Here is a 14341-nt window from a genome sequence, read left to right on the forward strand (position 1 = left end):
ACAGCAAGAAGGTCCTGGGTTCGAGACCCAGGGTAGTCCAGCCTTGGTGGGTCGTCCTCTGTGTGGAGTTTGCATGTTCTCCCCGTGTCTGCGTGGGTTTTCTCCAGGGGCTCCGGTTTCCTCCCACAGTCCAAAGACATGCAGGTCAGGTGAATCGGCCCTACTAAATTGTCCCTAGGTGTGAATGTGTGTGTCAGTCAGGTGATGGACTGGCGGCTTGTCCAGGATGTCCCCTTGCCTGCCGCCCAATGACTGCTGGGATAGGCTCCAGCATCCCCGCGACAAAGGGTGGGATAAGCGGCTTGATTGATGGATGGATGCCTGAAGTGTGCTTGATTTCAGTGTAGCTCTTAAGTTTATGCGGTCATGAGGCTTGATCCGTAATGCTGCATCCTTCCTCCTGAAGTTTTTTTGGGTCTACCTGGGCCATTTTGCACTCACAGCGAAATAAAATGTGCAAACCTTGCAGAGACGGACACAAAATTGCCAAAGCAAAACCTTGCAGAGAGATGCGTTGGCATCAAATGGAAGTATTAATGGAGGCATAATACACACTTTTTTTGTGGGATGACTCCAAACAGCTAAACTATATTTCACCATAGTGCAATAATCGTTACAACAGTAATGACAAATTCAATACAGTGTCAGCCTCTAAGATCACTTAGTTAAATATATAATCTGCTCTTTTTGCTAAAAATGTGGGGAAAAGATGGATTAAAGAATTGTAATGACCAAAAATATAGTCCATTACCAGAAATCCAGCTTTTTCTGTATATTTTTCTTTCTGTTTTTTATGCCGCCTTGGTGATTTTGGCTCTCACTGTTATGTATTGTCTTACTGTTATCACGCCAAGCCACAGTCTTTAATTTATGTAAGATTCGATGCCCTCGCCAGATTTGACTTGTGCTGCTGATACACCACAACAGACACGATGCCTGATAGTTGGAAGCAATGCACGTCTTCTCCTTGGGATGTCGAGGCCCCTTCTACTTTAATAGTCAAAAATCAATCAAGTCAATGAACCTGATTCTCGTTACGAGATAAAAAGACTGGCACATAATGAGCTTTGGGCTCCGGGTTTCTTATCGAGGCTTCCAAGTGAAGTCATCTGTCATAACCTGTATATAAGTCTATCTTTCGATAATCTCTTTTATTGTCTCTCCCAATCTGCCAGTCATGAGTCATTAAGGTGCTACGCCAGTGCCAGAAAAAAGGCTTGTCCTCTCAAATTTAGATGAGAACAGTAAAGAGAACATCAGGTAATATTTGATGTAATTGTTAATTAAACGTGCATGACGAGATTTATTGATGCAGGGCAGATGTTTTTCATTTGGACCTCATGTTCTTGCTGGAGATGCTCTCTCTCTTTGACTTTCTCTGCTCAGCTCAGATGTCAGCTGGTGTGTTTGTCCCAACAGATCTGGTTGAAAACAAACCATTATATTTGATTCTGTCTCACTGGATGATTACTGTGTCTGACGTATCCTTCTGAAACCTTTTGTAAAGTCCTTAACATGTTGTGGTGCACTGTTTGGTTGTTTCAACCTCACAGCTACGCATTGTTTATTACTATCGTGCACATTTAAAGTATTTGAAATTCACCTGTGGTGCAACATACTAGAATATTATTGGTACATACTGTGCTGGGTCATAGTCAAATTTATTTATAATGACCATAGAAATACCCTAATATACTGAACTATTCTATGTTATACTTTTCTGTCCTCCTCTGATTTTTTTTTCTTTCTTTTTTCCGCAGGCTAAAAAGTTGGCCACCAGTGCCAGGAAAATAAACATTACCTTGAGGTTCCTCCCCGTCACCTTCACCAGGAGCAAAGAAAACTCCACCATCTTTTACGTTAAGTAAGAACAGAAGGCTTTCAACTCTTTTTTTTTTTTTTTAGGATGGAACTGAAATTACGTAGCGCAGTTCTCGTCCAGGGACCCAGGCTCATCTAGATGCGGGCTGCTCTCACACTCCTGCATGGGTCAAATAGAGTATGAGCAGCAGGGATAGCCTTTCATGGATAGAAAAGGCTATAATTCGCCTTTGCTGCTTTGTCATTTACATAAAAGAATCAAATATCGTAAATAACACTGTATTTTCTACCATGACTATCAAGTATTTTCTGGACAAGGAGCAGTTTTCCTCCATTTTAAGTGCTGCTGTACCAGGTAAACAATAGGACTGTCTCGAATACATTTAGTTGGGCTTCAAATATTTGGCAGCAAGTATTCAAAGATGGTGACGACCGACTGCAATAACAAAATTAAATAAATTATAGCCTTTGACTATAATAACTAAATTGCTCATATGTTTGCTGTTATTATTAATTGTGTCTTCATGACTTGCTATCATTAGGCTGTTAGTGTAATTATGCTATCGAGAGACAAAGGCAAAATCGGCATGCTGCATTCACGGGGACACCGGATGTCATTGTGGGTGAGAGCAGGACGGTAAAATCGGATGACACCGGCAAATTATGCCAACAATGGCAGACGGCATTGCCGTGCAAGACGTTTTGTACAATATAATTGATTTTTTTTCTGCAAACAATACATCACCATAGCAACCCATTGTCCTGTACTGTTTTTTGCCGTCCTGCTGTCTACATCGTGCAGCTTGTTGTTTTTCTGTGCCGCATTGTCAACTGCTGTTTACCATCTCCTGGGGAAAAGAAAAACAAAAAATCGAATACTGATTTTTGCCATCCATTACCATGGCAACGATCAAAGGTTATCGAGCATCGAAGCATTTGGGTCAGCCCTAGTAAATAGAGCGTACAAATAGAAGTAAGAAGTAAGAAAAATTTCCTGATTCAACCTCCTGTGGTGGCGAGCATCTGCACTTACAAAGTGTCCTTAAGCTAGATACTGGGGAGGGGGGGGGGGTCTGCGGCCCTGCCTCTGCTCTGATATCTCTGTGGACGGAGGCGTGTGAGCATAGACTTTCCCCTTTGGGAATAACTTCGCCGTCACAAATAAGACAACGAACTCACACAAGCGATACGACACTGCAGGTGTAGGATTTTTGAAGCAAAACAGAAGCATTGCAAGCTCAGCTAAAGTATCGTTTGTACTTTCCTGCAAGCACTGTGAGATTATAGAGCACCACCAACGCCGGTATCAGTCACAGGCCTTTCATGAATAAATACTCATATTAAATACAAAGTATGAGTGAACTACCCCAACTCTGTGATGTCCCCGTGTAATACCTGCTGAATGTGTGGCATGGTGGCAGCATGACTTGTGATTGAAAAGATTGAGGCTGCTTCATGCACAATCGTGCTGCTCCTCTGGTTGCCAGCCACTACAAAAGAAAACCCATCCAAAAGGTGTAATTGATCCAGCACACACCAGAATGAGCGAGCACAGCTTTTTTATCATTATATTAGGCTACGTAGTAAGCAATAGAATTCAGGCAAAACGTAACAGGAACATGATCGAATAAAAAGGATGTCATGTTTAACTTTGCCACAGGATGGCTCTCTTGTTAAGTCCTAAGCATTGCTTATTAGCAGCACTGTTCTCATTGCTCCCCTGAGTTCTCATGAGGCTGTAGCCATCCCTGTGGATGATGATGAAAGACCCAGTAATGTACCAGTAATGTAAACATGTCTGTTAATTGACTGACAGATCAGTTGTATAAAGAATTAAAAACTTTGGTTTTAGCCTTGGTTGCTAACATGGCAGTGCTTCCAGATTCATGTATGCTTCATATCATGATTTGTAGTAGCCCCCCCCCCACGCAAGTCTGTAGGGACTTCTTCTTACCCTTGTCATTCATATCCAGGGTATCGCACATTAAGTAGTGATGCTCCCAGTAGCACTAACTCATTCTCTATCTGATAGTCTTTGCAGGTAGATTGATCAAGATCAGTGGTGCTTGGTCATGTGCCATGGAGAGCCTTATGTATAGGGGTTTTCATTCCAACCAAACATGGCACCAGTTGCCATCACTAGTAAGCACACCGTCAGCAAGACAATAGAGTACTGATAACTGAAATTAGCTGGTGTAGTGTGGGTTGATGATGAAAGTCTACATGCTCTCCAGGGCACATACTGACTATCACTAATTCATATGCCAGTGAAAATGTGAAAAACCATCAAGCTGTTGTTGTCAGCCTTTCTTTCCTCATTCAGACTGACTGGCATGGGGCATTTCTTGTCTATAGATCATAACACCGACTCCACAACCTTAAAAAGCACCATTGAAACTACACCCCTATTTGAACTGACAATGGAAATATTGCCATGAGGCAACCCAAGTCCCAGAAACCAACTTATCCATGTGCCGCCCCACCCCCCACCCCCCCTTTACAAAAACTCTCTTAAAAGAATATTTTGGAGCTATGTATTGCAACCTAGGATGGGGCATAGGCATGTTTTCCCTCAAATGAGAAGAATACTTGGAGCAGTATAGAATTTAATGTGCCTGGTTGCTAAGGCTTTACTAAATCGCATAAAATTCGGGTCCAGGCTGAAAAACATTAACCCCTCCCATCCTCTTGACAACACCTATGTCTAGTGTGATTGGATAAACACCCCCAAGCTCCTTCACTGAACTTGATGATGTGTTGCCGTAGTAACCAGTTACCCCATGCGCTGCAGTCTTCGGTGAGGCCTCCTATTCATGTCGTCTTAAAATACCACCCAGCACAGCCCCCATTTCCTGTTTCTCTTTTCCTTTTCCATTTTCCTTGATTTTTCTGCTGTGATGCCGGTGGTGGTCTCATCATGTTTGACACCTTTTTTCCTGCTGGGACAGCCCTCTGCCACTCATTTCCCAGATCAACCGAGAGTGAGCCCCAACACTCTCCCCGCTTGATGGAAGAATAAACACTTTTCCCAGTAGTTTACTAGAAAGAGGGGGGAAATGGCTATTGAGTTGCATATTAAAGCTTAAGACTCTAAAATGTCCAGGGACAACATTGGGTGCCAATCAGAGCTGCCACTGAATGAGGCCTTTGTTATTCCCTCCAGCTGTTTTTATGTACTCAGCATACCCTAAACCCTCCGCCCTCTTTTCCATCCTTAATGTCTACCACTCTGTCATGTCTGTCTACACTGTATTGCAAGCAGTGAATTGAATGTACATGTCGCATAACAGGATGAAGCAACATTATGTAAGCTTGTAGGAGAAACACCCCGACACCCACGATAGTGATATTTGCAACGCGTATGTTTAGGACAATATTTACACATCAATGAGCCGTTATTTCTTTCACAAAGCTTTTAACACCTGAGGATGTGACAGTGCAGGGGCAGATTCCCACGATTTGCCCTAGTTCCAGAGGGAGGGACAAGTTTTATAAAGTTTTTGCCGGTGGAGGTTCCTTTGAAAAAATCTGCATCAAGCTGCAAGGCTGTATTTATTTTGTTTCAGTCTATTTAACCTCACCAAGTCTTATGGTGGGAAGTCTTTCAAGCTCCCACCAGAGTGTCTCATTCACAGAACAACAAGTGGACACAAGGAATGGGATAAAAGGTGTGTGTGTGTGTGTGTGTGTATGTATATATATATATAATAAAGTGCAGTTGGAGGGAGAAAAGTGCTTCAGAATAGACCAAGTACATAATATAAAAAGCAGATGTGTGAGTAGTGTGACTGCAGCTGGTTAGCGACATATTCATGCTACGCACTCACACTGCCAGAAAGGGATCATTACTGGCAAAGGGTTGACTAGGAGGTTTTCATGCATGGCTGTGGTGTCTGTTTGTGTTTGGCATTGCACGTTCATTTGTTCACTCTTTTAATGTCAAGTCTGTGAGCATGCACCCGTTTGCGTACATGTATGTGTGTAGGTGCCTGCTCATCAGCTCTCTTTTTACCTCTCCCTTGTGCCCGATTTCAAAAACGGAGCACAAGACTGACCCAAAATTACAGACTTTTGATATCATTCAAGCCAGCCCTTGGAGGGCAGATATTTAATGGCTGACATTTGGCCGAGCATTGGGAGTAGTTTTGTTAGGGTGGAATCATGTTTTCTTCAGCTTGAGGCTGGCATGATATGTCAGTTTCCTCATCGAGGCCTTTAATGGACTGGAGAACACAAAGTACATTTGGTTAATTGAGCTAATCAGTGTACACTTTTTGCAGTACTTTGATTTAACTCAACAAGTGCCGAGTTTGGCAGGCTTGCCTGGTGCTCTGCTTATCCTGTATATGATACCTACAGAATTTAGATTTGCAGTTCCCTTGCCCAAGGAATATTTGGCATGTAAGCTGTAAAATATTCACTACTGTATGTGGTAGCGTGAAATGAGAGCAAACCTCACGTTGTATCTGTGGTCTCACAATTGCACCCCTGCCAAACACGCTCACCTACATACTGACCCAACTGCAACAGTTAACTAAACCCAGTCAAAGAGATAACGGGGTCAGGTGTTTGAATGATTTACTAAAAACTCGAGCTTGATTTGGGCTGGCGCTGACCACTATAAAACTTGTAAATTCTTAATTTTTTTTTGTCCTTCTTGCTGGGGTGTATAGGACCCCTGAGGTCCCATGAGGTCTGTTTTATTAAGAAATACACACAAAATATTAAAAATATATGTATAGAAAAACAGGTAATATAGAAAAACAGTCACTATTTATGCAGTCATTTGTTTAGCTATTAGGAGCAGACATTTATTATTAGCTCCACTACCCGTTTGATTGACTGCTAATGATGCAGGTCTGAGGCAGAGGCCTTCCACCAACAAAATCCACTGCAATAGTGTCATGTAATTGCTGCAAGTAATGGCATGGAAATATAGGCCGCTTCAGCGAGATTGCATGCTGCTCAGTCCATTACAGTTCTGAATTTCAATCAGAACATGCGAGAAACCCAGTGTGCTGTAGTGCTGCAGGTGCCACTGAAAATGGAAAATTTGATATCCTTCTAATGGGGTTGAGAGGATAATTTGGCCGACTTGTCTTGTATGCAGATAAATATTACATCGAAGCAGTGAAATTGACCAAAACATCTCCATATCAAAGCCTGTGTTGAATGGAATTGGAATATGATGTTGGCCGTTGGCACGATGAACTAGCCATTTGTGAAGTAACGTCCTTGAAATAGGCTGTGCTATCAACCCAAGGGGTTGGACGTGATCTTTTCAGTGGTCAAACCTGTCCAAATTTCCTTAAACAGCACTCCTATCTTACGTTTAATATTTCTACTTGATTACATTCTCTAGGCACACTGCACTCGGTTGTGAATCCCGTCCCCCAACCAGAGGCCGAAATCAAAACGTCCCTCATGGGGAATTAGTGGAGGATTCCAACTCCAGGAATACTGTGGGGGATGATTGAGTCAAATAGTTTTCTCTCATTAAACCCTCTTGATTATCAATAATTTTTGAACACACACATGTGCACACTGCACACTCACACACACACAAACTCACACATACACAAGAATTATTCATTGGCCAGAATCTCTCCTGCCACTATTTGAGTTGTTTTGTTTTTTGTTTTTGTTTTTTTAGGAGGAAGGCTCAAGCTGTGCTGCTGCACCAAAATGGGCTTCCTTGGAAGAAAAATTATACACTAGATCCATGACTACCATTTATGAATCAGTCCAGCTGCAGAGGCCTAAGCCAGCACTTAGAGAGGGAGTCTCAAGATATATCTTCCAGTAATTCTCCTCCCCTCTCCTTTTCCTCCATCAGCCTCTCTGCCTCCCAACTCTCTGTGAATCTGGGGCAAATTGCCATGGTGGATGATTAGTTTGCGTTATCTCATAACAGAGGCGCCAAAGTCCTGTCATCCCTATCCAGAGACATTTAATGGCACTCTCTCATCATCCGTACCCTGGCATGTGCCCCTAAGGCGCAGATGCACAAGGCACATGGTAGCATGCAGGCCTAGCGGTTCCCCAATTTATGTTGGGTCTGTCTGCTCCTGAAACCGGCCAGATGGATTTCAACCCTGCCAGCCCCCCACATCAAGCATTCTGTTAACTGGAGTTTATGTTATCTGCAACTCGATTCACCACCACAAGAAGTGCACAAGTCCTTATTAAGACACTCATCCGTCATCTTTGTCTCTCTCTGTCCTGTGGATTCACCTGTTTACTGAGAGTCTGCTCACTTTCGTGTCTTTCTGCTTTCATTCAGTTAGAGAGTTTGGATACATGCCATTCCTGATGTAGAGCATTTGTGCATATGCACTTGAAACATATCTACATGTCAACTCGGCAACCTGTGTTGGGAAAAGATTAAATATGATCACCATCAAAAGCCAGAAATTACAACCTGCACTCAAGAAGCCTTCCGTAAAAATAAAAAAAAAGACTTCTATTATGGGGGTCTGTGGGATCAGTTGTCACACGTAATCTATTTGAATGTGGAAGACAAACTTTAAATGGGGACTCACACATTGACTTGATTTATTGATGTTGGTTTAGGGCAGGGGTCGGGAACCTTTTTGACTGGGAGAGCCATAAAAGCCAAATATTTCTAAATATATTTCATTGAGAGCCATATAGTATTTTTAACGTATAATAAATTAAATATGTCTTACTTTTAATGCGACTTCTGGTGCTGCATGGTTTTGCTGATGGCCTTGTAGTCTGGTTCATACGTGGTGAGGTTGAGCTTCATGCAGGCGTTGAGGCTTCCATCAGTTAAACGTGAGCGTAGGTTGGTCTTAATGTTCCTCATATGCGAGAAAGACTGTTCACATGCATATGTAGAGCCAAACATGGTCAATACGGCAATACTCACACGCTGCATTGTGTGGTATGTCACAGGAAGCTCGTTCCAAGTTTTAAGAATCAGCTGGTCTTCAGGTTGAAGATTTTTAATTTCTGTCCACTTGTGTTCCCTCGCCAGCTCTGCTCGCTGTCGCGCAAGACTTTCCAACTCTCCATTAAGTGACTTGAACTTACTCATCCACATGTCTGATGCCTTCAGGTCAGCAACTTCCAGCTCAAAGTCTCCGATAGAGACCCCGGGGATGCATGTCAGGTCGATTTTGTCCACTGCACACTCATGTGGATGAGTGATGAACTTGAAAAGACCAGTGCGCGCACGAAATTCTCCAAAACGTGCTTTGAATGACTGCAGGAGATTGAACGTAAAGCCAGCTAGCTGCTGGAGATCCAGATGTTGAGTGGAGTCACTTGCTAAGCATGCATCTCTAAATTGTTGCAGTCTTTCAAAGTGCAGAAGACGACCTGTTTCAATGTCCCTGAGAAAGACTTCCAGCTTGCTTTCAAATGCAAACACTGCTTGTTGAAGGGATGAGATTGTATTTCCAATACCTTGCATTTTCACATTGAGCTGGTTCAGATGGCCAGTTATGTCCACGAGATAGTGAAACTGCAGGAGCCAGTCAGTGTTGTCCAGCTCAGGATGCTTGACGCCTTTCATTTCAAGAAAAGTCCGGATTTCACTCAGGCAAGCTGCAAAACGGCTGAGCACCTTCCCCCTTGACAACCAACACACGTTGCTGTGTAAAAGCAGACCGGGATAATGATTCCCAACTTCTTCTAACAGAGCTTTAAACTGGCGATCATTTAAAGCTCGGGCAACAATAAAGTTGACCACTCGAATGACCAGAGACATCACCTCGCCAAGCTCCTGGCCACACGTCTGAGCGCAAAGCGCCTCCTGGTGCAGGATGCAATGAAAACTTAGGATGGCTCTCTTTTCATGTTCACGGAGAAGCGCTACAAATCCTTTGTTCTTCCCCAACATACAGGGTGCACCATCAGTACAGACTGAAATAAGTTTATCCATCGGTAGTTTTTTTTCTTTAGCAAACTCCATGAAAGACATGAATAAATCCTCTCCTCTTGTTGTCCCTTTCATTGGCAAAACAGCCAAGCTTTCCTCACGCAGTGTGTCACCTGCAGCATACCTGGCAATGATACTGCACTGAGATAGATGGCTAACGTCTGTTGACTCATCTAACGCGAGAGAAAAGTATGTCCCGGCGTTTATGTCCTTAATTTGTGTTTCCTCGACTTGATTTGCCATCATGATGCTACGATCGTGCACAGTTCTTGCTGACAGGGGCATGTCTTTTATTCGTTTGATTATCTTGTCTTTATTTGGGAAGTCATCAAACAGTTCATTGGCCACATCAAGCATGAATGTTTTGGCATACTCGCCATCTGTGAATGACTTTCCATTCCTTACTATTGCCAAAGCCCCCGCAAAGCTAGCGGAATTCCCGTCACCTTGCTTGGTCCACACACGTAGTTGCTGCTGACTCGTCTGCACTCTCCGCTGTAGCTCCTCGCATGCCCTTTTCCTGCTGTCCCCCGCTGGATATTTCGATGCAAATGAAGCATGGTGCGTATCGAAGTGCCGCTTTATATTTGACCGTTTCATCGATGCAATTTTATCATTGCATATTAGACATACCGCAGATCCTGCTCTCTCCACAAATGCAAATTCCTCTGTCCACGCAGCCTGGAATGCACGGTAATCATCGTCTTTTTTTCTTTTCGCCATCTTTTCCGTTACAAGGGTTGAAGCGGATAAACTAGTTGGCTATCTGATAAAATTGATTTCTTCACCTTTACAATGACCCGGACATGCTCGCGAGCCATTGGTTCCCGACCCGACCCACGGGTGACCCGTGACCCGTGAAATTTATCTTCAAAACTAATTTCTGTTTACTTTAAAATGACACAGTATTATTAAGAAATATCACAAGTATTTTAAAATCAGTTCCAAACTGATTTTTTTGAAAAAAAAATAATTTTCAACTCAAAATTGTCTGGGAGCCATATGCCGTCACCGGAAGAGCCATATATGGCTCGCGAGCCATAGGTTCCCGACCGCTGGTTTAGGGCTTGAGTTAGTTGGACTGCATTGATGTAGCCCAGCTTGTGGTGGAAATCAGCCGATACTCTGTCACTGACAAAACATCTTCTCATGCATTTCTGTTCACTTGGCATTGTCTTTTCTTTTCTAAAGGCGATATGTGTCACGTTGTCATTTAGTATATTATTCCTTGGGCCTCCCCGCTGAGCTCGCTGTAGATGAGTTTGTGGAAGCACAGCAGGCAGCTGAAAGAGCGATCCTTCAAAGAAGGGATAATGCTTTTAGACACATCATATACAGGAACTGATAAGTTGTGAAAAGGGATGTTCTTGAATCTTGGCTGTGATGATTGCTTTATCTAATGTCATCTTCAGCCACTTCTCCGGGGTCGGGTCGTGGTGGCAGCAAGCTAAGTAGGGCACTCCAGACGTCCCTCTCCCCAGGAGCTCCCTCCAGTTCCTCCTGGGGCATCCCAAGGCGTTCCCAGGCCAGATTGGACATGTAGTCCCTCCAGCGAGTTCTGGGTCTACCCCGGGGTCTCCTCCCAGTTGCATGTGCCCGGAAACCATCCAAAGGAAGGCGCCCAGGAGGCATCCTGATCAGATGCCCGAACCACCTCAACTGGCTCCTTTCGACGTGAAGGAGCAGCGGCTCTACTCCGCGCTCCCTCCGGATGTCCGAGCTCCTCACCCTATTTCTAAGGCTGAGCCCAGACACCCTATGGAGGAAACTCAGTCTCAATTGAGAGCTTTGCTTTCCAGCTCAGCTCCCTCTTCACCACAACGGTCCGGTACAACAGATGCTGCATCAATCTGCCTGTCAATCTCCCGCTCCATCCTACCCTCACTCGTGAACAAGACCTCGAGATACTTGGAACTCCCTCACAACAACAACTCATCCCCAACCCAGAGGGAGCAAAATGATTGCTTTATGTAAATGTATATATCATAAACTAAGTAAGGCTTATGCTCTACTTAACTGATCAAGTTGACTAAACATCTTTTTTAATTTTCAGTGGCCCATGTGAGCAGTTGCCAGAGGGGAAAGGAATACTCTCCCCATACAGACGGTCTAATTATGGGAGCTGCTCTGCACAGCCGTTCTGTAACTTCTAGCCACTTTGGCTTAAATGTCCTGCTTAGTGGTTTTTCAACAACAATATTCCTAAACGGCATTTGAGGGTTGGACTGAGGCCTTTGTTCACATCCAACAATTCTCCCAGCAGGTCCAAATATCCAGACCAATTGCCGTCTATGGTGGGTGCACGCTGTGTTGTTGTTTTTTTAGTGCCAGTCTCTCTCGTCCATTCCTGACAATGAACGATGGAACATGTCCCAGGTATGCACCATGAAATGCATCTGAAGGCCAAGCCTTTTTTCCATTGGCAGAAATAGTTTCCAATTGTCGTAATAGCAGAATAACGCTATCACACCTGGTGCCCCACCCTCCTTTTGGAAAGCACGTTTGTACACACACACACACACACACACACACACACACACACACACACACACACACACACACACCAAAGCAACAGTATCTCTGCCAAACCAAGCAAACGCTCATAAATTCCTCTGACGGGGGGTTGGAGGGGGGGGGTGTTTGGTGCCTCCCAAACCTGGGTAGGGAAACCCCTCTCACCACCCTCACTACAGTCCCAACACACAACCCTCACCATTTGCCCCCTCTTCCCTCTTGTTCCCTACAACTGAGTGGAAAATCATAACCACTTTTTCATTGGATGTTCTGCCAATTCTGCACATATTTCACCCCTTTTGAACTCCAACTCCCCATCTTTTTCTTTTTTTTCCTGTTTTCCTGAAAGAAAAAAAAACATCTCTGTTGTGTAACGCTGCCATCTGGATCCATGCAACACCAGCAGCAGCAGCATTATTGGACGACCTGCTTAAAAAGGAGGGCACATTGGGCAGAGTGAAGCAGCTCAAAGATGCTTTTTATCAAGGTTTTCAAACTGTGTGTGTGTGTGTGTGTGTGTGTGTGTGTGTGTGTGTGTGTGTGTGTGTGTGTGTGTGTGTGTGTGTGTGTGTGAGAGAGAGTCAGAGTAATGGAGCCAGCTTTGTATTTTAGTCATTAGACCATTCCTTTGATACAGTGGTCATTAGCACAGCAACACTTAACTTAGCAAGGTAGCCTGGCAGAGGGTAACCACAAATGACAAATTGGACATTGGCAGCCTTCTAGCATTGGCCAGCATTCTTAATTTTAAAAGTTTTATTTATTTGTTTATTTTCTTCCCATGACTCCAAGGCCCTCCAATTTGGGTTTTGTTAAAGATGGAAGGGTTTGGCATTTTTTTGTGTGGATAAAACCTCTACTGATGCAAAAGTAAGGGGAAGGAAGATGAGGGGTCAGAATACTCCACTACATCCAGCAGAATGCTGAAATATGAATGGTTCACTACTCATTTGTCTGTCACATATCGTTACATGGTGCTTTTTGATCCTGTGTAATTTAGAACATTTGTCATGAAATTATCATGTAACGAACTTCCTGCTGACCTCAACTTGAAACACTCGGGATGTTTGTCTTGCTTGCCATTGTTTTGGATGTCGTTTAGAATAGCGTGGCATGGGCATTCAGGTAGCGTGGTGGGCTATTCCATTGCCTACAAACATGGGGATCGCCGGTTCAAATCCCCATGTTACCTCTGGCTTGGCCGGGCGTCCCTACAGACACAATTGGCCGTGTCTGCGGGTGGGAAGTTGGATGTGGGTATGTGTCCCGGTTGCTGCACTAGTGCCTCCTCTGGTCGGTCAGGGTGCCATGTGCTACGTCCCCCTGGTGAAACTCCTCACTGTCGTGTGAAAAGAAGCGGTTGGCGACTCCACATGTATCAGAGTTTATTACTACTAATAATAAATCATACCACAACAACTGATCAAAAAGCTGAGCCAGCTGGGCCTTAACGCCTTCCTCTGCAAGTGGTTGCTGGACTTCTTCACGGGGAGGCCACAATCAGTGCAAATTGGCAAGATCTCCTCTAGGACCATCACACTGAGCACGGGCACTCCACAGGGCTGTGTGCTCAGTCCAGTCTTGTTCACCCTGCTGACTCATGACTGCACAGCATCGTCTACCTCCAACCTCATTATAAGGTTTGCTGAGGATACATACCACAGTGGTAGATCTCATCAGCAACAACGATGAAACATCATACAGAGTGGAGGTGGATCAACTGGTGACGAGGTGCAAAAACAACAACTTCTTCCTAAACGTAGGAAAAACAAAGGAGGTCATTATTGACTTTAGAAAGACCAGTGCCCACCATACCCCTCTGACCATCAATGGTATGGACGTGGAGAGAGTCAGCAGTGTTAAGTTCCTGGGAGTTCACATCATAGAGGACCTCTCCTGGTCCTCAATGTCACTGCGCTCTCCAAGAAGACCAAGCATCATCTTCACTTCCTGCGGTGTCTGAAGAAGGTGAGTCTCCCCCCACCCATCACATTCTACAGAAGCACCATAGACAACATTCTGACCAGCTGCATCACTATCTGGCATGGGAACTGCAAGGCCTCTGACCGCAAATTGCTACAGCGGAGAGTGAAGGCAGCT

At 44.2% G+C, this 14341-nt stretch overlaps 1 protein-coding gene across 2 annotated transcripts in view; it reads left to right on the plus strand.

The window, feature by feature from the left end:
- znhit6 (zinc finger HIT-type containing 6) overlaps positions 1-14341 on the plus strand; it is a 66704-nt gene that overhangs the window by 7400 nt on the left and 44963 nt on the right. For both annotated transcript variants that reach the window (XM_056277551.1, XM_056277552.1), the window contains exon 5: positions 1761-1864. In XM_056277551.1, the coding sequence (XP_056133526.1) occupies positions 1761-1864 (104 nt within the window). The remainder of the gene's footprint in view (positions 1-1760; positions 1865-14341) is intronic.

The sequence above is a fragment of the Lampris incognitus genome, chromosome 3 (genome assembly GCF_029633865.1).
Source record: "Lampris incognitus isolate fLamInc1 chromosome 3, fLamInc1.hap2, whole genome shotgun sequence".
In the NCBI taxonomy this organism is placed as follows: Eukaryota; Metazoa; Chordata; class Actinopteri; order Lampriformes; family Lampridae; genus Lampris; species Lampris incognitus.